Here is a 22,435-nt window from a genome sequence, read left to right on the forward strand (position 1 = left end):
AGACCTTTTTGCATTTTTCCATCCTTCCCCCGCAATGGATTTGAGGCTTTTCGAAAATATACATATAATAATAATAATGGAGACTTCCTCGCAGAGGTTTTGCAGCGAGAAAAGTGAAATCAAGCTTGGCAGCGGCGGTCGGACGCGACGCCAGCCTCGTAAATTTGCTCTCCAAGGTGGTGGGTAGATTCACCGGAGTTGGAGCCTGGAGCTCTGCTTTGCTACAACTTGGAGCCTTCAGATGGAGAAATACAATCATCCAACCTCCATATTTGCTGTGTTTTGGTGGCAGAAGTTGAACATAGAGTTGCACTGGAAGACTGAGAGATTCCTAGCACAGACACCTAGAGACTTCCAATGGAAGTTTACCATGGTGTCATGCTGGAGGACCTAGAGATTCCCAGAGGGGAATATTTCTATAGGTGGAAGTTACCAAAGAGCCATGCTGGAGGATTTAATTATTCCTGGAGAGGTGTTCCCTCAGGTCCACCTTCACAAAACACCAAAACACAGCAAATATGGAAGTTGGATGATTGTATTTCTCCATCTTAAGGCTCCAAGTTGTAGCCTTGTTGGACTTCATGGCAGAAGTTGAACATAGAGTTGCACTGGAAGACTGAGAGATTCCTAGCACAGACACCTAGAAACTTCCAATGGAAGTTTACCATGGTGTCATGCTGGAGGACCTAGAGATTCCCAGAGGGGAATATCTCTATAGGTGGAAGTTACCAAAGAGCCATGCTAGAGGATCTAATTATTCCTGGAGAGGTGTTCCCTCAGGTCCACCTTCACAAAACACCAAAACACAGCAAATATGGAGGTTGGATGATTGCATTTCTCCATCTGAAGTTTCCACTGCTCTAGACCCTCCCAGTGTGACCAATGGAGGACCACAGAGACCTTAGAGGGCCACTTGTGTTCAACCCATATGTTAATCCATCCTTTCTCCACCCTACCAAGCAATAGAAGGGTAATACAAGTTGCTTTCAGAACAAGCGTAAAGACATCCACTACGAGGAAAAGTAACTTTCGAAAAGCAACTTCCCAAGCTTTGACTGATGCTCACAAATCGGCCTGCCGTCCCTTCCAGTTCTTATATTTTGGTCAAGTTGTATTTTCCAACCCACGTTTCCCTTGCAAAACAAGAATTACACGCAAAGGGCCAAGCCTGGACCTCAGTCAAAACATATCCCGCTCCTCCTCTCTCCCTACAACCTGGAGCTGAAGCTAATTGAATTTTAATGAGCAGAAGTTGTTTTTATTCCACTCTGAGGTCGGAGGAATCTTTCGAAACTCCTCAGCAAGCCATTAGTGGAAAGTTGGAGATTTTACGATACTCCGTTCCAGGGATGTTGCTTATCGGGACCAAGGTTAAGCCCCTCTCGAGTTGATATCAGCCTTCCGTTGTTGACAGGGCCTTTGGTGGATGTGATAGGAACCCCCTTAAAAGCGGAAAACCCTTAATGCAGGAGAGATTGTATCCAGCAAAAGGTCCCACAAGTTAAGCTCCCGAGTTGATCCAAGTCATCTCACGTCCGCTGCTAAAAACAGAAACAGACACTGCATCCATCGGTAGCTTTACAGCTAAGGAAACATGCTTCTCATTCCCACAAAACTTTGGCCAGGTCTCATCTAGACAAGAATTCAACGAGAAGGAAAGGATCGGAGGGTGATTGATTTTCGTGCTGATTTTAGTAATGCTCTTCCACTGTAAGAAAATCTCCGAAAAGCAGAAAATTCGCAATACAGGACTTGTTTGGTGAAAAATTTATCAATGGTTGTTTTGCACAGAATATTGTAATGGACCAACACGACTGCCATGGTTCACTATGGGATAATTCATATATATAAGTTTGGAAAAAGATGGTATCCAGAGAGGAACCAAGACTTGTTTTGGAGGGTAGAAAAAGGAAGTTACTGCCCCGGAATAGTCTATTTATGAAATCTCTTACTAATATTGGTCACATGGACCGATTTGATGACAATGTGGCAGTCTACTCTTTCTCAGAAGGAGAGGAGGAGTAGAAGGAGAAGGAGACAGAGACAGAGAAGGAGAATGGGAAGAAGGAGAAGGAAAAGGAGAAGTGGAAGTGGAATGAGAAGGATATGGAGAAAGAGAAGGAGAGATGGAGACAGAGATGGAGACGGAGAAGAAGCAGGAGAATGATTAGGAGAAGGAGAAGAAGGAGAAGAGAGTCCCCATTTCAGGATGGAGATGGAGAAAGAGAAGGAGAGATGGAGACAGAGAAGAAGCAGGAGAAGGATTAGGAGAAGAAGGAGAAGGAGAAGAGAGTCCCCATTTCAGGATGGAGATGGAGAAAGAGAAGGAGAGATGGAGATGGAGAAGATGCAGGAGGAGGATTAGGAGAAGGAGAAGAAGGAGAAGAGTCCCCATTTCAGGATGGAGATGGAGAAAGAGAAGGAGAGATGGAGACGGAGATGGAGACAGAGAAGAAGCAGGAGAAGGATTAGGAGAAGGAGAAGAAGGAGAAGAAGAGAGTCCCCATTTCAGGATGGAGATGGAGAAAGAGAAGGAGAGATGGAGATGGAGATGGAGGAGGAGAAGAAGCAGGAGAAGGATTAGGAGAAGGAGAAGAAGGAGAAGAGAGTCCCCATTTCAGGATGGAGATGGAGAAAGAGAAGGAGAGATGGAGATGGAGACGGAGAAGAAGCAGGAGAAGGATTAGGAGAAGGAGAAGAAGGAGAAGAGAGTCCCCATTTCAGGATGGAGATGGAGAAAGAGAAGGAGAGATGGAGACGGAGATGGAGACAGAGAAGAAGCAGGAGAAGGATTAGGAGAAGAAGAAGAAGGAGAAGAGAGTCCCCATTTCAGGATTTCTAGTGACTCTTTTCCTCTTACCTCAAAGACTTCTTCATCCAAGATCCTTGTTCCGAAGACAATGATGCCATTGACATCGATGATGGGATGGTCACTCCGGTCCAAGAACTTGGTGATTTTCTTTTTACAATCCAAAATCAAGGTGACGTTCTTCTGGTGGACGCTGATGGCTATCCGGTGCCACCTGAGAAGGAAAGGCCCGCCATGAAGTTAAGAAGATCTTATAAAGTGTCTAAGCATTCCTGAAGTCAATCTTTCCAAAGTATGAGACAGAAGAACCAGTTTCTTCCATTTCTTCTTGGTTTTCTAAAACTTTACCTCCAAGTGATTCTATGTTATGTTGGAATTCACCCCAGAATCATCTTGAAGGACTTCTCATATACATAGATAGGATACCTCTTTTGAAACCTTCTAGCTCAGTGGTTTTCAACCTGGGGTCCCCAGATGTTTTTGGCCTACAACTCCCAGAAATCCCAGCCAGTTTACCAGCTGTTAACATTTCTGGGAGTTGTAGGCCAAAACACCTGGGGATCCACAGGTTGAGAACCACTGTTGTAGCTTCTTCTGTGGTGTGATCTTGTTGGAATTTGCCATAGGTTTACCTTGGAAGACTTAGCAAATCACTAGAGAGGATACTTCTTCAGGATCTTTCTAGGTCCTCCAGGTCATATGAATCCGTGGTAAGTTCTACCATGTACCATAGGGTTGCCTTGGAAGACTTAGCAAATCAATAGACACGGTACTTCCTCAGGAATTTTCTAGGTTCTCCGGGTCATATGACTCCATGGTAAGTTCTACCATGGTAAGTACCATAGGGTTCTTTGGAAGACTTAACAAATCGCTAGAGGGGATACTTCTTCAGGAATTTTTTAGGTCCTTCAGGTCATATGACTCCATGGTAAGTTCTACCATGTACCATAGGGTTGCCTTGGAAGATTTAGCAAATCAATAGAGATGGTACTTCCACAGGAATTTTCTAGGTTCTCCAGGTCATATGACTCCATGGTAAGTTCTACCATGGTAAGTACCATAGGGTTGCTTTGGAAGACTTGGCAAATTGCTAGAGAGGATACTTCTTCAGGAATTTTCTAGATCCTCCAGGTGATATGACTCCATAGTAAGTTCTACCATGGTAAGTACCATAGGGTTGCCTTGGATGACTTAGCAAATCAATAGAGAGGATCCTTCTTCAGGAATTTTCTAGGTCCTCCAGGTCATATGACTCCATGGTAAGTTCTACCATAGTAAGTACCATAGGGTTGCTTTGGAAGACTTAGCAAATCAATAGAGAGGATCCTTCTTCAGGAATTTTCTAGGTCCTCCATGTCATATGACTCCATGGTAAGTTCTACCATAGTAAGTACCATAGGGTTGCTTTGGAAGACTTAGCAAATCAATACAGAGGATCCTTCTTCAGGAATTTTCTAGGTCCTCCATGTCATATGACTCCATGGTAAGTTCTACCATGGTAAGTACCATAGGGTTGCCTTGGAAGACTTAGCAAATCAACAGAGAGGATACTTTAGGAATTTTCTAGGTCCTCCAGGCCATATGACTCCATGGTAAGTTCTACCATGGTAAGTACCATAGGGTTGCTTTGGAAGACTTAGCAAATCAATAGAGAGGATATTTTTTAAGGAATTTTCTAGGTTCTCCAGGTCATGACTCTATGGTAAGTTCTACCATGGTAAGTACCATAGGGTTGCCTTGGAAAACTTAGCAAATCAATAGAGATTTGCTAAGTCAATAGAGAGGATCCTTCTTCAGGAATTTCCTAGGTCCTCCATGTCATATGACTCCATGGTAAGTTCTACCATGGTAAGTACCATAGGGTTGCCTTGGAAGACTTAGCAAATCAATAGAGAGGATATTTTTTCAGGAATTTTCTAGGTCCTCCATGTCATATGACTCCATGGTAAGTTCTAGCAGATGTCCACTTCAATAGAGTTCATTATTATCCACATGGAAATTTCAGAAACATCTCCCCTGCACATATGGGAGTTGTAAGATAACTACAAGTAACTGAAATTAATCTAATAATAATAATAATAATAATAATAATAATAATAATAATAATATAGGGGTGGAGGATACTCACTTGCCATCTGATAGGTTGATGCCCCGGAACAAAGGGTAATCTTCAGGACCGGGCTTCCCTGTGTGGTCTTCATACAAGAATACAGGAGACCTGCCCATCTCCATGCCAATCTGCTGGATGCCTTGCTCATTGTAAATAGAGAGCAGAAAAGACTGGCTTCCCTTCTTTGCTTTTACAGTGGTTAGGATTGAGAAATCTTCTGGAAATGGAGATGCTGTATCCGGAGAAGAGAGGAAAAGAAGAGAATTGTGAATTCCCACCAAAGGATTGGCAATACCATCATAGGCTATGCTAATATAAGTAGTGAAAATCACTGATTGGAATATGGGTTCCTCTATTTCAATGCCTACGGGCCATTCTGAAGGCATAATTTGAACCACTGGTTATGGCCTATAAACCTGTAGGTCTATGCTCTATGAAGGACCATATTGTCCTATGTCTGCTGTCCTTTCTAGAAATTTCCTAGGTCCTCTCTGGTATGTATTCCTTTGCTGATATGGAGGATCATATGATATTGAAAAAGAACAAATGTATATACTGAACTCTGTAGGCATCAGAGCCCTACTGGGATTAACTTGTGAACATCTATCAGTCAGTCAGTCAGTCAGTCAGTCAGTCAGTGTCAGTCAGTCAATCAGTGTCAGTCAGTCAGTCAGTGTCAGTCAGTCAGTGTCAGTCAGTCTGTCAGAGTCAGTGTCAGTCAGTCAGTCAGAGTCAGTCAGTGTCAGTCAGTCAGAGTCATAGTCAGTCAGTCAGAGTCAGTCAGTCAGTCAGAGTCAGTCAGTCAGTCAGAGTCAGTCAGTCAGAGTCAGTCAGTCAGAGTCAGTCAATCAGTGTCAGTCAGTCAGTCAGTCAGTCAGTCAGTCAGTCTCAGTCAGTCAGGCAGTCAGTGTCAGTCAGTCAGTCAGAGTCAGTGTCAGTCAGTCAGTCAGTCAGTGTCAGTCAGTCAGTCAGTGTCAGTCAGTCAGTGTCAGTCAGTCAGTGTCAGTCAGTCAGTCAGTCAGTCAGTGTCAGTCAGTCAGTGTTAGTCAGTCAGTCAGTCAGTCAGAGTCAGTGTCAGTCAGTCAGTCAGAGTCAGTGTCAGTCAGTCAGAGTCATAGTCAGTCAGTCAGAGTCATAGTCAGTCAGTCAAAGTCAGTCAGTCAGAGTCAGAGTCAGTCAGTCAGTCAGTGTCAGTCAGTCAGTGTGTCTGTCTGTCTGTCTGTCTGTCTGTCTCTCTCTCTCTCTCTCTCTCTCTCTCTATACCAGCGGTCCTCAAGCATTTTAAACAGAGGGCCAGGTCACAGTCCCTCAAACTGTTGGGGGGGCAGATTATAATTAGAAAAAAAAACATGAATAAATTCCTATGCACACTGCACATATCTTATTTGTAGTGCAAAAAAACCCCACTTTAAAACAATGCAATAATTAAAATGAAGAACAATTTCAACAAATATAAGCTTATCAGTTTTTCAATGGGAAGTGTAGGCCTGCTTTTGGCTGATGAGATAGGATTGTTGTTGTTGTTGTGCCTGCTTTCGAGTCGTTTCAGACTTAGGTTGATGCTGAGCGAGGGCCGGGTAAGGGACATTGGAGGGCCGTATCCGGCCCGTGGGCCGTAGTTTGAGGACCCCTGATCTATACATATGATAAAAGTGAAAATGTGTATGTGTGTGTGTGTGGCGGAGGTGTCCGCTTACACAGACAGCCTCCCATCTCCACAAACAGGCTATAGTTCCAAGTGCTGGGAAGCCTCCAAAGGCACTCTCCACTGCCATTGCAGGTTACAGCGAGCGCCATGAACATGGAGCCCAAACGCTGCCCATGTCCTCCCCAAAAACTACAACCCACCACCCAAGGAATGCTTTCATTTGGGGAGAATTTCATCCTAGATTTCACATGTTTTCTCCACCACAGGCAGGCATCCCAGGGTTCCTTGTGTGGAATTTGCATGATCCCGCCCACTGTCTCTCCCTTAACCCTTTCCTACCCTTTTTATGGCACGCAGCAAAGGAACTGAACAGCAACTCAGCAGATTGGAGTGGTTTGGGGAACTTAAATACTGGCAGGATTTGGCGGTGACTACCCTTGGCATATGGGAGTTGTAGTTCGCCCTTATCCAGAGAGCAGTGAACCTAGTCGATGATGGATCTGGACCCAACTTTGCACACCCAACATGGCACATCCAACACGGCACATCCAACACAGCACACCCAACACGGGACACCCAACACGGGACACCCAACATGGGACACCCAACATGGGACACCCAACTTGGCACCCCCAACATGGCACACCCAACACAGCACACCCAACACGGGACACCCAACGCAGGACACCCAACACGGCACACCCAACATGGCACACCCAACACGGCACACACAACATGGGACACACAACACGGCACACCCAACACGGCCCACCCAACACGGCACACCCAACATGGGACACACAACATGGGACACTCATCTTGGCACACCCAACATGGCACACCCAACATGGCACACCCAACATGGCCAATGTGCATACAGGTCTGGTTTGGGGAGGATTGACCCACGATTCTGAGAATTGTAGTTCACTCACATCGTTATGTATTTTATAATGAGAGCATTCATAAAAAACAAAACCACATTCTGTTTTCTCCCCTAATAAATAGTGTTACTAATTAACTAAATGATATTAACTAATAATAATAATAATAATAATATTTATTTATACCCCGCCATCATCTACCTGATGGGGACTCGGGGCGGCTAACATGAGGCCAAGCTCTTTTAAAAATACAATACAATAGCCTAACACCCTAAAACAATAACCGGGCGTCTTCGGGTACCCAAGCTAGTCTAATAATCAATATTATTAGGGATCATGGTGCCTGCTTTTTAGGTGTCGAAACTATCTGTGTTGTTCTTCTCCATCTTTTGTAGGACTGCTGCGTATCTTCAGAAGCAAAGCACTTTCTCCATTCACATTGTGCCATGTTGGCAGTGGCTGAACAAGTCCAAAACAAAGACCCCAAAACTACCACCTTGGGATAACAAAAGGCTTCTAATTAGCCCCAAATATAGCCCTCCCGACACCCTTCATTGTCAAATCCCCAAAGACCCATTTCCATCTGCAATTACTTCTCTTATCTTGATCCCTCTCGCCTCTTCCCCCGCTAAGCGACATCTAGTTATTTGGAGGCAGCATGTCATTAAAGGGAAAGGGAAGGAAGGGTTTAGCTGAGATCCAAGGTCTCAATTATGCCCTCGGCTTCCCAGTGGTTTTGTACACAAGGCTTCATTTGAGATGGAGGTCATCACCCGAACTTCTCCTCCTCGCCTGGGTTTGGCTCCAAAACATAGAACCAGAAGAAGAAGAGTCTGAGGGACAGTCGAACCATCTCCTCCATATGTCATCTGTGAAATTTTGGCTATTTATGCCCATAAAAACCCTTGGGTCCACCAGCCAATTATGCCCTCGGCTTCCCAGTGGTTTTGTACACAAAGCTTCATTTGAGATGGAGGTCATCACCCGAACTTCTCCTTCTCACCTGAGTTTGGCTCCAAAACATAGAACCAGAAGAAGAAGAGTCTGAGGGACAGTCGAACCATCTCCTCCATATGTCATCTATGAAATTTTGGCTAGTTTATGCCCAAAAAAGCCCTTGGGTCCACCAGGCAGCAGATGCCCAGTAGCTCTACAGCCAAGGTGGGCATCCATAGCTTCCATTCTCCTTGGCAAACCCACATACTATGCTTACCAATGCAGTTCTATCAGTAGTGACACTTGTTGCCATTTTGAGAAGGGCACCATCGGAAGATAGTGTTCTGACGTGGTTTGGAAGGTGAGGTGGAACGTTCTGTATGGGTTTTGGTCAAAAAATATGCCCCAAATCACAACATCTTGGGCACTTTTGTGGACTGGTAGGACCTTCGATGACCCCAAATATGAAATCCAGGACCTGCATGTAGTAGTCTTGCTATGTGATACGGAGCCAGATGGACCCATACATTGAGTTCACATAAGACGATGGACTCCATATCCCATCGCCTGACTTGGAATATAAAGCAAAGCTTACCAGGGTAGAGCTGTTTGGTTGGGGCACTCAGCTGGGCATCTTTTGTGACTCGGTACGCCACATCTGCTCCTTTGGAAGACCTCCGGCTTGTGCAAAAACCTGTTGTTTTGGAGATGCCGTCGGGCAAATTGTGAAAATCTAATACCTTCAAGAGATCAGCAGGTTCCGCTGGAAAGAAAAGAGGAAAAAGAAGTGAGATCAGAAGGCAAACAGGTTGCGTTACTGGATACAACTCATGGTGTCCACCACAAATTTGTTCACAGCATGAAATCTGGTTTGGACCTGGAAGACCAGGGTTTGGACCAACACTTGCATGATAGAGACTCAATGAGTGAACTTGGACAAGTCACACTCTTTCAGGTTCTAGGTCTTCCAACATGGAAGTTAACCATTGAATCCCATTGGTGGACCTAGATCTCCCAGAGAGCTAGGAATATCTAGGTCAGTGGTTCTCAACCTGTGGGTCCCCAGGTGTTTTGATCTACAACTCCCAGAAATCCCAGCCAGTTTACCAGCTGTTAGTATTTCTGGGAGTTGAAGGCCAAAACATCTGGGGACCCACAGGTTGAGAACCACTGATCTAATGTCCTCTGGTGTGACTCCATAGTCAACTTCGTAGAGTTGCACTGGAGGACCTGCAGAGTCTTAGTGAGAACATTTTCATCAACTTCACAGAAGTCAAATGTGCAAATGTGGATGGCTAGCTATATGCCGAATTCTCCTCTCCCAGCTTTGTGACCTACTTCTTCAAAAACTTGCATGTAATTTCATGGCTGGCGGGGAAGCGACTGAAATATGATTGGGCTAATTGCTAGTTGCAATGTATTTGAAGGCAAGCCAAGGAACAAAGGAGAGATGTGGTTTGAAGCCCACTCTGGCGATGCCTTTGCTCATGGACTGATCAAAGCACCCTTGCTTCTCAACAGAAGATACCATCGGAGTTTTTGCTTCCATGGAACACCACCCTTGAAGATGAACCCTTCAAAACAGATCATCTCAATGGGTGACATAGTACCAGGATAGGCTTTGTGACTAATTTCCCAAACTGAAAACAAGACCAGCAAACTAATGTGGTGCAATGGGTTGAACATGGAACTAGGACTTTGGAAGACCATCCTTTGAAATCTGCTCTTCCATAAAAAAAAAAATCATGGGTCCACCTTGACCAACTCACATTTTTTCAGTCAATGGCTAACTCTCTTGAAATATCTCTAGCCAAGTCAATGGCTAATTCTCTTGAAGCATCTCTAGCCAAGAAAGCCTGAAGATAGAATATCCATAACTATGTTTTGTTTATGCAATGTGTTAGTCATGACCTATTGTTTTGCTAGGTCATGAAGAAAGGAACGTGTTTGGAGAATGCAACAAATGACAAAAAGACACATAAATGAGTCCTGGAGAAAATCAAATCTGTACTCTCCAAAGAACAGTGGTTCCCAACCTGTGGTCTGTGGACCACCAAGTGCTCTGCAAGAATGAAAATATGGTCCACAGCCTCACCCTTACTACAGCATTGCCTCAAGACCATGTGGCAACAAGAGTGACTAGTCTCGTGAAACCCTCTTATGGTGCTGAGGCAACGGGGATGTTGGGAGAGGAGAGGCTGACTACCTATGAAAGATTACTACTACTACATCAGCTCTAGATTATTAAATATGGTTTTCTGTGGGTGAGCAGGTGGTGACTACTGGATGGCATAAGTTCTGTATCAGAAACTAGAACTGATGTGGTCTATCCAATGCAATTTTCCGAACAACCAAACCAAATCTAAAGTTGACCAAAAACTCATTCATAACTCTTTTGGACCTAATGATGGAGAGTGGTCCCTGGTCAAAGTGGTCCTTGGTCAACATGGTCTCTGGTCAAAGTGGTTCCTGGCTAAGGGGTATCTGTTCTGAAGTCCCTAGTCAAGTGGTCTCTGGTCAAAGTAGTCCCTGGTCAAGTGGCCTCTGGTCAAGTGATCCCCGGTCAAAGTGGTCCTTGTTCAAGTGGTCCCTGTTCAAGTGGTCCCTGGTCAAAACAATCCCTATTAAAGTGGACCCTGTTCAAGTGGTCCCTGGTCTAGTGGTCCCTGGTTAAACAAAGGTTTGGAACCACTGATCTACATCATAGAATTAATGCAGTTTGACACCACTCTAACTGCTCTGGTTCAATGCTATGTAACACTGGGATATTCAGAGCAATGTAATACTGATTATTTTGTAGAACTACACATCCCAGGATGCCATAGCCTTGAGCCCTGGCCATTGAAGTGGGGTCAAACTGTACCAATTCTGCAGCTATATGGGTGTCTCTCTGTAGATAAAGTGCAAGCACGCCACTCCCCCCCGCTCCCCATCTTGCCCTACTTCTTTGGCTTTTCTTGGCAGCCTGACATGGGGAAATGAACACAGTCTTTCCCATGACTTGACGTCGCTGCCAGAAAACACATCGCTTGCTCCTTTTCCAGCTATGAAAAGCCCCAAAAAGAGATAGCGCTGAGTTCAAAGTCTCCCAGGGGCTCCGCTAGCTTGGAATGTTCAACCTCCTTCCAGCTCTTGATTCGACATTGTCTTTTCCGCCTTCCTATTTTTCTTGGGGGGGGGGGGGGGGGGAGGGTCGGAGGGGTGCTTTGACCTCATTTGGCTGAGCAAATGGTTCAAAGAGGATTTCGGAATGGGAACACATAGGACATGAAATTCCCCATAGATGTCCTACCTTCCTTGGCCATTTCTTTTGGTCTGGTCTATTCCCACCTTTTCTTCCATACGATTTCCCCTTCTTGTGGTCGAAACAAAGCTGGGCCTCCATCCCAAACAGCTCCAGATTTTAAAGACAAGGAGGCCTGAGCTGAGACCAACTGCATCTTCACTATATTTCACAATTTTTTACAAATTGCTGTCAAATTGGCTTTGGTGACCTTCTGAATTGAGACCTCTGAGACTCCTCTTTGCCAATGTGGGTCTTGCAAATGTCCGTGCTTGGCTGTGTCCATCTTTAACTTAATCTTCCTCTTCCTAAAGCAGCAGCATCTTTTCAAAACAATGTGGACAAATTACAACAGACTCTTATCAGGTTCTATGCCAGTGGTTCCCAATTTTTTTTAACCAGGGACCATTTGAACAGGGACCACTTGACCAGGGACCACTTTGACCCCCACTTGACCAGGGACTCCTTGAACAGAGACTCATTGACCAGGGACCACTTTGACCAGGGACCACTTTGACCAGAGATTACTTGACCAGAGACCCCTTGACCAGGGACCACTTTGACCAGGGACCACTTTGACCCGGGATCACTTTGACCAGAGACCACTTTGACCAGAGACTACTTCAGCAGAGACTCCTTGACCAGGGACCACTTTGATCAGAGACCCCTTGACCAGGGACCACTTTGACCAGGGTCTACTTGAATAGGGATCATTTTGACCAGGGACAACTTGACCAGGGACCATTTTGACCAGGAACCACTTAACCAGAGACCACTTTGAACAGGGACCACTTTGATCAGGGACCACTTTGACCAGGGCCCACTTTGACCAGGGACCACTTTGACCAGGGCCCACTTTGACCAGGGAACACTTGACCAACTACCACTTGAACAGGGACCATTTTGACCAGCGACCACTTGAACAGGGACCATTTTGACCAGGGACAACTTTGACCAGGGACCACTTTGACCAGGAACCACTTGAACAAGGATCACTTTGACCAGGGACCACTTACCCAGGGACCCCTTTACCAGGGACCACTTTAACCAGGGACCACTTTGACCAGGAATGACTTGAACAAGGATCACTTTGACCAGGGACCACTTGAACAAGGATCACTTTGAGCAGGGACCATTTGAACATGGACCATTTTGACCAGGACCACTTGACCAGAGATGACTTTGACCAGGGACCAATTGACCAGGGACCACTTGAACAGGGAACACTTTGATCAGGGAACACTTTGATCAGGGACCATTTTGACCAGAGACCACTTTGACCAGGGACCATTTTGACCAGAGACCACTTGAACAAGGATCACTTGAACAGGGACCACTTTGACCAGGGACCACTTGAACAAGGATCACTTTGACCAGGGACCACTTGAACAAGGATCACTTTGAGCAGGGACCATTTGAACATGGACCATTTTGACCAGGACCACTTGACCAGAGATGACTTTGACCAGGGACCAATTGACCAGGGACCACTTGAACAGGGAACACTTTGATCAGGGAACACTTTGATCAGGGACCATTTTGACCAGAGACCACTTTGACCAGGGACCACTTTGACCAGAGACCACTTGAACAAGGATCACTTGAACAGGGACCACTTTGACCAGGGACCACTTGAACAAGGATCACTTTGACCAGGGATCACTCTCCAAAATTGCATTGGACAGACCACATCAGCTCTAGTTTCTGATTCAGAACATATGCTACCCAGTAGTCACCATCTGCTTGCCCAGAGAAAATCAAAGTAGTTCCTGCTCAGAACCACTTCTGTAGATCCATAAATTGCAGATGAATACACAAGTCTACGTTGACCATGTGGCAATGCAGACCCAACCATGATCAAAACACTATAAAAGACAAGAGTACGACATAAATTTATTTTTAAAGCACAGAACAAGTCATCCAGTGCCGAAAGGGATTGCCACCCTCCCCAAATGACGGATTCCACTCCATGCCATAAATCAGAGAAGCTCCAAAGGTTTTCCTATAGATTTCGGAGAAATATTTCATGTGGCACCATGTCCCAGATGGCTTCAAAACAACCCAGAACCTCTCTTGACTGCTTTCCAAAAGGACTCAAGCTTTGCATTGTGTGTTAAGTCGGGATTTGACAAATGGCTTTCCAAAGGAGGAGCGCAAAAGGAGGACTCTCCTGCCTGCCAGAATATATTAAGCACCTCGGATAAAAATAGCCCCCAAAGAGTTTCGATGGGCAAGCTTTCGGGCCTCCCCCCCTCTTCCCACCCTCCGCTGCATCTGTAATCCATCGTCTTGTCTTCTGGCAAAGTGGCAGCCGAAAAGAGCTGGGCAGGAGGCCCAAAACGCAAACCCGAAAAAAAGAAACATGGTTGGCAGCAAAAAAATGTACAATGGCAATGAAGCTGAGTGCGAAAAAGCCCGTGTTGGAGAAGTCAAGGGGAAAACATGGATGTGAATCGTGAAAGTCGAAAACAGGGTTGCATCATTGCTTCCAGTTTTGAGAGACACGTTTGGTCGAAAGCAAAGTTCCATCTGACAGTTGGTTTCCCTCTCATCTCACCGTGAAAGTCGAAAACAGGGTTGCATCATTGCTTCCAGTTTTGAGAGACACATGTTTGGTCGAAAGCAAAGTTCCATCTGACAGTTGGTTTCCCTCTCACCTCACCGTGAAAGTCGAAAACAGGGTTGCATCATTTCTTCCAGTTTTGAGAGACACATGTTTGGCTGAAATTATCAAGGGCTAACCAAGGGCATGACTCACAGAAAGTGTAGAAGGCAGTAGGGGTCCTGATCTGCAGTTTTCTAGAGACCAAATTACCTCACAGACAGACCAGAAAGGTTTTATTTCTCAAAGCATACAGTACGGTTGCAAGCAAAGTTCCATCTGACAGTTGGTTTCCCTCTCACCTCACCGTGAAAGTCGAAAACAGGGTTGCATCATTTCTTCCAGTTTTGAGAGACACATGTTTGGCTGAAATTATCAAGGGCTAACCAAGGGCATGACTCACAGAAAGTGTAGAAGGCAGTAGGGGTCCTGATCTGCAGTTTTCTAGAGACCAAATTACCTCACAGACAGACCAGAAAGGTTTTATTTCTCAAAGCATACAGTACGGTTGCAAGCAAAGTTCCATCTGACAGTTGGTTTCCCTCTCACCTCACCGTGAAAGTCGAAAACAGGGTTGCATCATTTCTTCCAGTTTTGAGAGACACATGTTTGGTCGAAAGCAAAGTTCCATCTGACAGTTGGTTTCCCTCTCACCTCACCGTGAAAGTCGAAAACAGGGTTGCATCATTGCTTCCAGTTTTGAGAGACACATGTTTGGTCGAAAGCAAAGTTCCATCTGACAGTTGGTTTCCCTCTCACCTCACCGTGAAATCCAAAACAGGGTTGCATCATTTCTTCCAGTTTTGAGAGACACATGTTTGGTCGAAATCATCAAGGGCTAACCAAGGGCATGACTCACAGAAAGTGTAGAAGGCAGTAGGTGTCCTGATCTGTACTTTTCTAGTGACCAGAGATTACCTCAAAGACAGACCGAAAAGGCTTTATTTCTTAAAGCATACAGTACGATTGCAAGCAAAGTTCCATCTGACAGTTGGATTCCCTCTCATCTCACAGTGAAAGTCAAAAACAGGGTTGCATCATTTCTTCAAGTTTTGAGAAGTATTTTCCCCAAGCTCCACCATGTTCACATTTGGGCATATTGAGTATTCATGTAGAGTTTGGTCCAGATCCATCATTGTTAGTGTCCACAGTGTTCTCTGTATGTAGGTGAACTACAACTCCCAAACTCAACATCAATGCCCACCAAACCCTTCCAGTGTTTTCTGTTGGTCATGGGAGTCCTGTATGCCAAGTTTGATTCAATTCCATCATTGGTTGAGTTCAGAATGCTCTTTGATTGTAGGTGAACTATAAATCCCAGCACCTACAACTCCCAAATGACAAAATCATATTTTTTTTTGAGTGATGGTCACTCCTTGGGTTAGTAGGTGGGCACATTGAGTCTTCGTGCCACTTATATCCAGAGAGCAGTATGGACTCAAACAATGATGGATCTGGACCAAACTTGGCACGAAGACTCAATATACCCAAATGTGAATACTGGAGGTGTTTGGGGGGAAATAGACCTTGACATTTGGGAGTTGTGGTTGCTGGGATTTATAGTTCACTTACAATCAAAGAGCATTCTGAACTCCACCAATGATGGAATCGAACCCAACTTGGCACACAGAACTCCCATGACCAACAGAAAATAGTGGAAGGGTTTGGTGGGCATTGGCCTTGAGTTTGGGAGTTGTAGTTCAGTTATATCCAGAGAGCAGTATGGACTCAAACAATGATGGATCTGGACCAAACTTGGCACGAAGACTCAATATGCCCAAATGTGAATACTGGAGGAGTTTGGGGGGAAATAGACCTTGACATTTGGGAGTTGTGGTCGCTGGGATTTCTAGTTCACCTACAATCAAAGAGAATTCTGAACCCCACCAATGATAAAATTGGGTCAAACTTCCCACACAGAACCGCCATGACCAATAGAAAATACTGTGTTTTCTGATCATCTTTGGCAACCCCTCTGACAACTCCTCACGATGTATTGATCCAGCATTCACATTTGCATGTTTTTGAAATGCTAGATTGGAAGGAGCTGAGGCTAACAATGGGAACTCACCCCATCCCGTGGATTCGAACTGCCAACCGTCTGGTCAGCATGTTCAGCAGCTCAATGGCTTAACTCGTTGTGCTAACGCAGCCCCATGGATGGAATTACTCCATCCCACTGCACCATAGGATTGGTAGTATGGGGCAGCATTAGATTTCTCTGGAGGAGAATTCACAATACATCATGGATCTCCAAAATAGGAATCCCAATACCCTCAAAGTACCACAACTGTTTCAGGATCCGCTTGGGAGATTCCTTTCCTGGGACATGTCCAAACTGGAAAGTCCTCTCCTGCCCATGTTGACAACAAGTGGAGGATTTGGTCCAGAATAGCAACGCAACTACTTTATTTTGTCTTGATGGAGCCCATACCATACTCAAAACTTCAGATCACAGCCAACCCTATTGAAAAGAAGGACCGATACGCCTGCTATGAGAAGCCAGAACCAGATGGTTTCCAAGGCTCACCAAATCTTTCTAATGACTGACAATGAAGGGAGTCTCAAACGAAGCTCCATCTGGGTATCGTCAGCCAAGAGTTTCCATCTCCCTCCGGACCACCAAGGTTAAGAAAACACAAGGATATCAGGGAGAGGAGGAGATATAAATGGAAAGTTCTGGACCACCCACTCGTACCTTTTTGCTCGACTTTGGCAGCTTGGCTCTGCTTTCAAAGGAAGCCAAACATTAAGCCTTTCTCAATGGGTATGGAATGGGGAGAATCCCTTTGAGATGGAACCCAAGCCATGTTAGCTAAGCAACACCAGAGCATGGTTGAGATGCCCAAATGAGGAACGACAGAGAAGCTACGAGAGGCAGCAACGGTTTGCTTTTGCTCGAACCAACTGGGAGTTTCAAGATTTGGCTACTAGTCGGCAATGGTGTTTCAGGAAAGGAAGAAACTCAAACCATCAATGGGTACAAATATGATGCGTTGCAGGGGAAATAATGTCCACTATTGTGATGCGCAAGAGCTTAAGAAGCCATGGTCAAATCCATACTGTGGACAGCTACAAATTCCCAAAAATTGACAGTTACAAATTCTCACCTTCAAATCCTAATAGGAAATAATAATAATAATAATAATAATAATAATAATAATAATAAATTGTCTGCTGTGGACTCATTTTGTTGTGTTTCTAATAATAATAATAATAATAATAATAATAATAATAATAATAATAAATTGTCTGCCGTGGACTCATCTTGTTGTGTTTCTAATAATAATAATAATAATAATAATAATAATAATAAATTGTCTGCCGTGGACTCATCTTGTTGTGTTCCTAATAATAATAATAATAATAATAATAATAATAATAAATTGTCTACCGTGGACTCATCTTGTTGTGTTTCTAATAATAATAATAATAATAATAATAATAAATTGTCTGCCGTGGACTCATCTTGTTGTGTTCCTAATAATAATAATAATAATAATAATAATAATTTGTCTGCCGTGGACTCATCTTGTTGTGTTTCTAATAATAATAATAATAATAATAATAATTTGTCTGCCGTGGACTCATCTTGTTGTGTTTCTAATAATAATAATAATAATAATAATAATTTGTCTGCCGTGGACTCATCTTGTTGTGTTTCTAATAATAATAATAATAATAATAATTTGTCTGCCGTGGACTCATCTTGTTGTGTTTCTAATAATAATAATAATAATAATAATAATAATAATAATAATAAATTGTCTGCCGTGGACTCATCTTGTTGTGTTTCTAATAATAATAATAATAATAATAATTTGTCTGCCGTGGACTCATCTTGTTGTGTTTCTAATAATAATAATAATAATAATAATAATAATAAATTGTCTGCCGTGGACTCATCTTGTTGTGTTCCTAATAATAATAATAATAATAATAAATTGTCTGCCGTGGACTCATCTTGTTGTGTTTCTAATAATAATAATAATAATAATAATTTGTCTGCCGTGGACTCATCTTGTTGTGTTTCTAATAATAATAATAATAATAATAATTCAATAATTATAATTATAATTATAATAATTCCTAATTCCATTATTATTATTATTATTTGAAACACAACAAGATGAGTCCACAGCAGACAAAATCACTCTGCTGGCTGTTGTATTGGATCACACGTCGGACGCTTCCCAAGTGTCTAGGACTGTGTGATGTACCAGCAATTAATTCGTGCAGATCCCAGTAAGGTAGCCTTCTGCAGCTGACAGATGGTTATTATTATTATTATTATTATTGGGTTGTTGTAGGTTTTCTCGGGCTATATGGCCATGGTCTAGAGGCATTCTCTCCTGACGTTTCGCCTGCATCTATGGCAAGCATCCTCAGAGGTAGTGAGGTCTGTTGCAACTAGGAAAAAGGATTTATATATCTGTGGAATGACCTGGGTGGGACAAAGGACTCTTGTCTGCTGGAGCTAGGTGTGAATGTTTCAACTGACCACCTTGATTAGCGTATAGTGGCCTGGCAGTGCCTGGAGCAATCTTTTCTTGAGAGGTGATTAGATGTCCTTGTTTGTTTCCTCTCTGTTGTGCTGTTGTAATTTTAGAGTTTTTTAATACTGGTAGCCCGATTTTGTTCATTTTCATGACGAATCACGAATCAAGGAACATGAAAGGCACTGTAGACTATTTCAACCAGAGAAGTCAGCCATAGCAGAGCACCTGAGGAACCAACCTGGAGACAGGTTATTATTTGAAAACACAGAAATGCTGGACCACACCAACAACCACCATGTCAGGCTACACAGAGAAGCCATTGAAATCCACAAGAAGCATGTGGACAATTTCAACAGAAATTGAACAAAACATGAAAATGAACAAAATCTGGCTACCAGTATTAAAAAACTCAAAAATTACAACAGCACAACAACAGAGGGGAAACAATCAGGCACATCTAATCACCTCTCAATAAAAGATTGCCCCAGGCACTGCCACACCATCAAATGCTAATCAAGGTGGTCAGTTGAAACATTCACACCTAGCTCCAGCAGACAAGAGTTCTTTGCCCCACCCTGGTCATTCCACAGATATATAAACCCACTTTCCTAGTTCCAACAGACCTCACTACCTCTGAGGATGCTTGCCATAGATGCAGGTGAAACGTCAGGAGAGAATGCCTCTAGAACATGGCCATACAGCCCGAAAAATCCTACAACAACCCAGGAAATAAATAAGTCAATAAATAAATAATAATAAATTGTCCGCCATGGACTCATCTTGTTGTGTTTCAAATAATAATAATAATAATAATAATAATAATAATAATAATAATGGAATTTGGAAAAAGGAGATGGAGGACCCGATTCTTGCAGCCTAAGAACAAGTAATTAGAACCAATGCCATCAAAGCCAGAATTGAGAAGTCGGCAAGAGTTCCCAAGTGTAGACTCTGCAAGGAAGCAGGTGAAGTGATAGATCACATCCTCAGCTGCAGAAAGAAGATCGCGCAGCAGACGGACTACAAGCAGAGGCATAACACCATTGCTCAGACAATTCACTGGAACTTGTGCCATAAATACCATCTACCTGTGACAAAGAACTGGTGGGATCACAAGCTGGAAAAAGTTATTGAAAATGAAACGTCAAACTACTCTGGGACTTCTGAATTCAGACTGACAGAGTTTTGGAGCACAATACTCCTGACCTCATGATTGTGGGGGGGGGGGGGGGGGGGACCAAGTATGGATCGTTGATGTTGCAATCCCAGGTGACAGCAGGATTGAAGAGAAACAACTGGAAAAGCTGACACGATATGAGGATTTAAAGATTGAATTGCAAAGACTCTGGCACAAGCCAGTCAAGGGGGTCCCAGTGGTGATTGGCACACTGGGTGCAGTGCCTCAAGACCTTGGCCTGTACTTAAACACAATCGGCACTGACAAAATTACCACCTGCCAGCTGCAGAAGGCCACCTTACTGGGATCTGCATGCATCATTCGCCGATACATCACACAGTCCTAGACACTTGGGAACTGTCCGACGTGTGATCCAATTCAACAGCCAGCAGAGTGTCTGCCGTGGACTCACCTTGTTGTGATAATAATAATAATAATAATAATAATAATAATAATAACAACAACAACAACAATATAAAAAGTGACCAAAGTGTGATCCAATATAACAACCAGCATAGGGATCTTGTTAGCTGTGTACTAATCTTGTTGTGTTTCAAGTAGTAGTAGTAGTAGTAGTAGTAGTCGTAAGAAGAAGAAGAAGAAGAGGAGGAGGAGGAGGAGGAGGAGGAGGAAGAAGAATTTGAACTGCAAAGACTCTGGCACAAGCCAGTCAAGGTGGTCCCAGTGGTGAACGGCACACTGGGTGCAGTGCCTAAAGACCTTGGCCTGCACTTAAACACAATCGGCACTGACAAAATTAACATCTGCCAGCTGCAAAAGGCCACCCTGCTTGGATCACCAATACATCACATGGTTCTACACACTTGGGAAGGGTCCGAAGAAGGAGCCTCCACCACATTCCGTGGCAGAGAGTTCCACTGCTGAATGGCTCTCACAGTCAGGAAGTTCTTCCTCATGTTCAGATGGATTCAATACAACAGCCAGCAGAGTGACCTTGTTTGCCATGGACTCATCTTGTTATATATTAAATAATAATAATATCAAACTACTTTGAGTAGTGGAGGGATGACTCCAGGAAAATCAGTTGCTTTTGATGGTCGATCCAAATGAAAGACCTTCCGAGGAAGAGATAAATCAATTAACTCTGCACTGGATAATGAAGATGGACCTTGTGGAAAGGTATGCCCGTCAGCGGAGACATGCAAACGCCAATACATTTGTTCTACGGACATTAATAAACGAGTGCAAACACTTGGGAAGCGTCCATCTCTCCCTCCAGAGACCATTCTTCTCAAATGATGGACAGATAGGCAAACCAGAGATGTTCGCAGGAAAGAGATCAATTCTTAGTGGACGTATATCATTCTGCTAGTTTGAGGATAATAGGGGTAGGGACCCATGTCACTCCTTTCCACTTGCTACTAAGGAGGCTGTTGAGGTCATGAACTGGTGTTTAGCTGCTGTGAAGGTCTGGATGAGGGCGAACAAATTGAAATTGAATCCAGGCAAGACAGAGGTCCTACTGGTCAGTCGCAAGGCCGAACAGGGCATAGGGTTACAGCCTGTGCTGGATGGGGTCACACTGAAGACGCAGGTTCGCAGCTTGGATGTGATCTTGGACTCGTTGCTGAGCCTGGAACCCCAGGTTTCGGCGGTGACCAGGGAGCATTCGCACAGTTAAAACTTGTGCACCAGCTGCGCCCATACCTTGGGAAGTCTGACTTGGCCACGGTAGTCCATGCTCTGGTTACATCCCGTATAGACTACTGCAACGCTCTCTACGTGAGGTTGCCTTTGAAGACTGTCCGGAAGCTTCAAACGGTCCAACACTCGGCAGTCAGGATACTGACAGGAGTGGCACTCAGGGAGCATACAACTCCTTTGTTGCGCCAGCTCCACTGACTGCCAGTCTGCTACCGGGCACAATTCAAAGTGTTAGCATTGGCCTATAAAGCCCTAAACGGTTCTGGCCCTACTTACCTCTCCGAACGCATCTCCTCCTATGAACCAACTAGGACACTAAGATCATCTGAGGAGGACCTGCATCACAGGCGCGCTTGGTGGGAATGAGAGACAGGGCCTTTTCAGTGGTGGCCCCTCGGCTGTGGAACGCCCTGCCTGCAGATATCAGATCCCTGCTGACGTTTCGGAGGAAAGTGAAGACCTGGCTGTTTGAACAAGCATTTGATTAAACAGTGTAATTGAACATAGGAATACAGAATAATGGATGACGAGACTGGATTCTGATTTTACTGTTGAGGCACTAATGATTGTTCTACGGATGTTTAATGATTTATGTTACAATTGTTTTTAATTGCCCTATATTTGTCTCGTAATGTTTTGTATCGCTGTTTTGAGTCGCCTAAGAGCTGAGAAAAGCGGCATATAAATAAAATAAGTAGGTAAATAAATACATGTTGATTTCCTGGCTGCAGTAAGTGTCTGCAGACATCTTCACGCCTAGAAACACAAAGCCTGCCACTGCCTCCATGTTTTCTCCCTCTGTTTGCAACTAACACAAAAGAGAAT

General features: G+C 44.1%; 1 protein-coding gene across 2 annotated transcripts in view; it reads right to left on the reverse strand.

Annotated features, from left to right (window-relative positions):
- COL5A1 (collagen type V alpha 1 chain) overlaps window positions 1-22,435 on the reverse strand; it is a 224,990-nt gene that overhangs the window by 160,687 nt on the left and 41,868 nt on the right. For both annotated transcript variants that reach the window (XM_067471818.1, XM_067471817.1), the window contains exons 2-4: window positions 8,980-9,147; window positions 4,938-5,151; window positions 2,861-3,023 (exon numbers count right to left, since the gene is read on the reverse strand). In XM_067471818.1, coding sequence (XP_067327919.1) covers window positions 2,861-3,023; window positions 4,938-5,151; window positions 8,980-9,147 — 545 coding nt within the window. The remainder of the gene's footprint in view (window positions 1-2,860; window positions 3,024-4,937; window positions 5,152-8,979; window positions 9,148-22,435) is intronic.

The sequence above is a fragment of the Anolis sagrei genome, chromosome 11 (genome assembly GCF_037176765.1).
Source record: "Anolis sagrei isolate rAnoSag1 chromosome 11, rAnoSag1.mat, whole genome shotgun sequence".
NCBI classification, from domain to species: Eukaryota; Metazoa; Chordata; class Lepidosauria; order Squamata; family Dactyloidae; genus Anolis; species Anolis sagrei.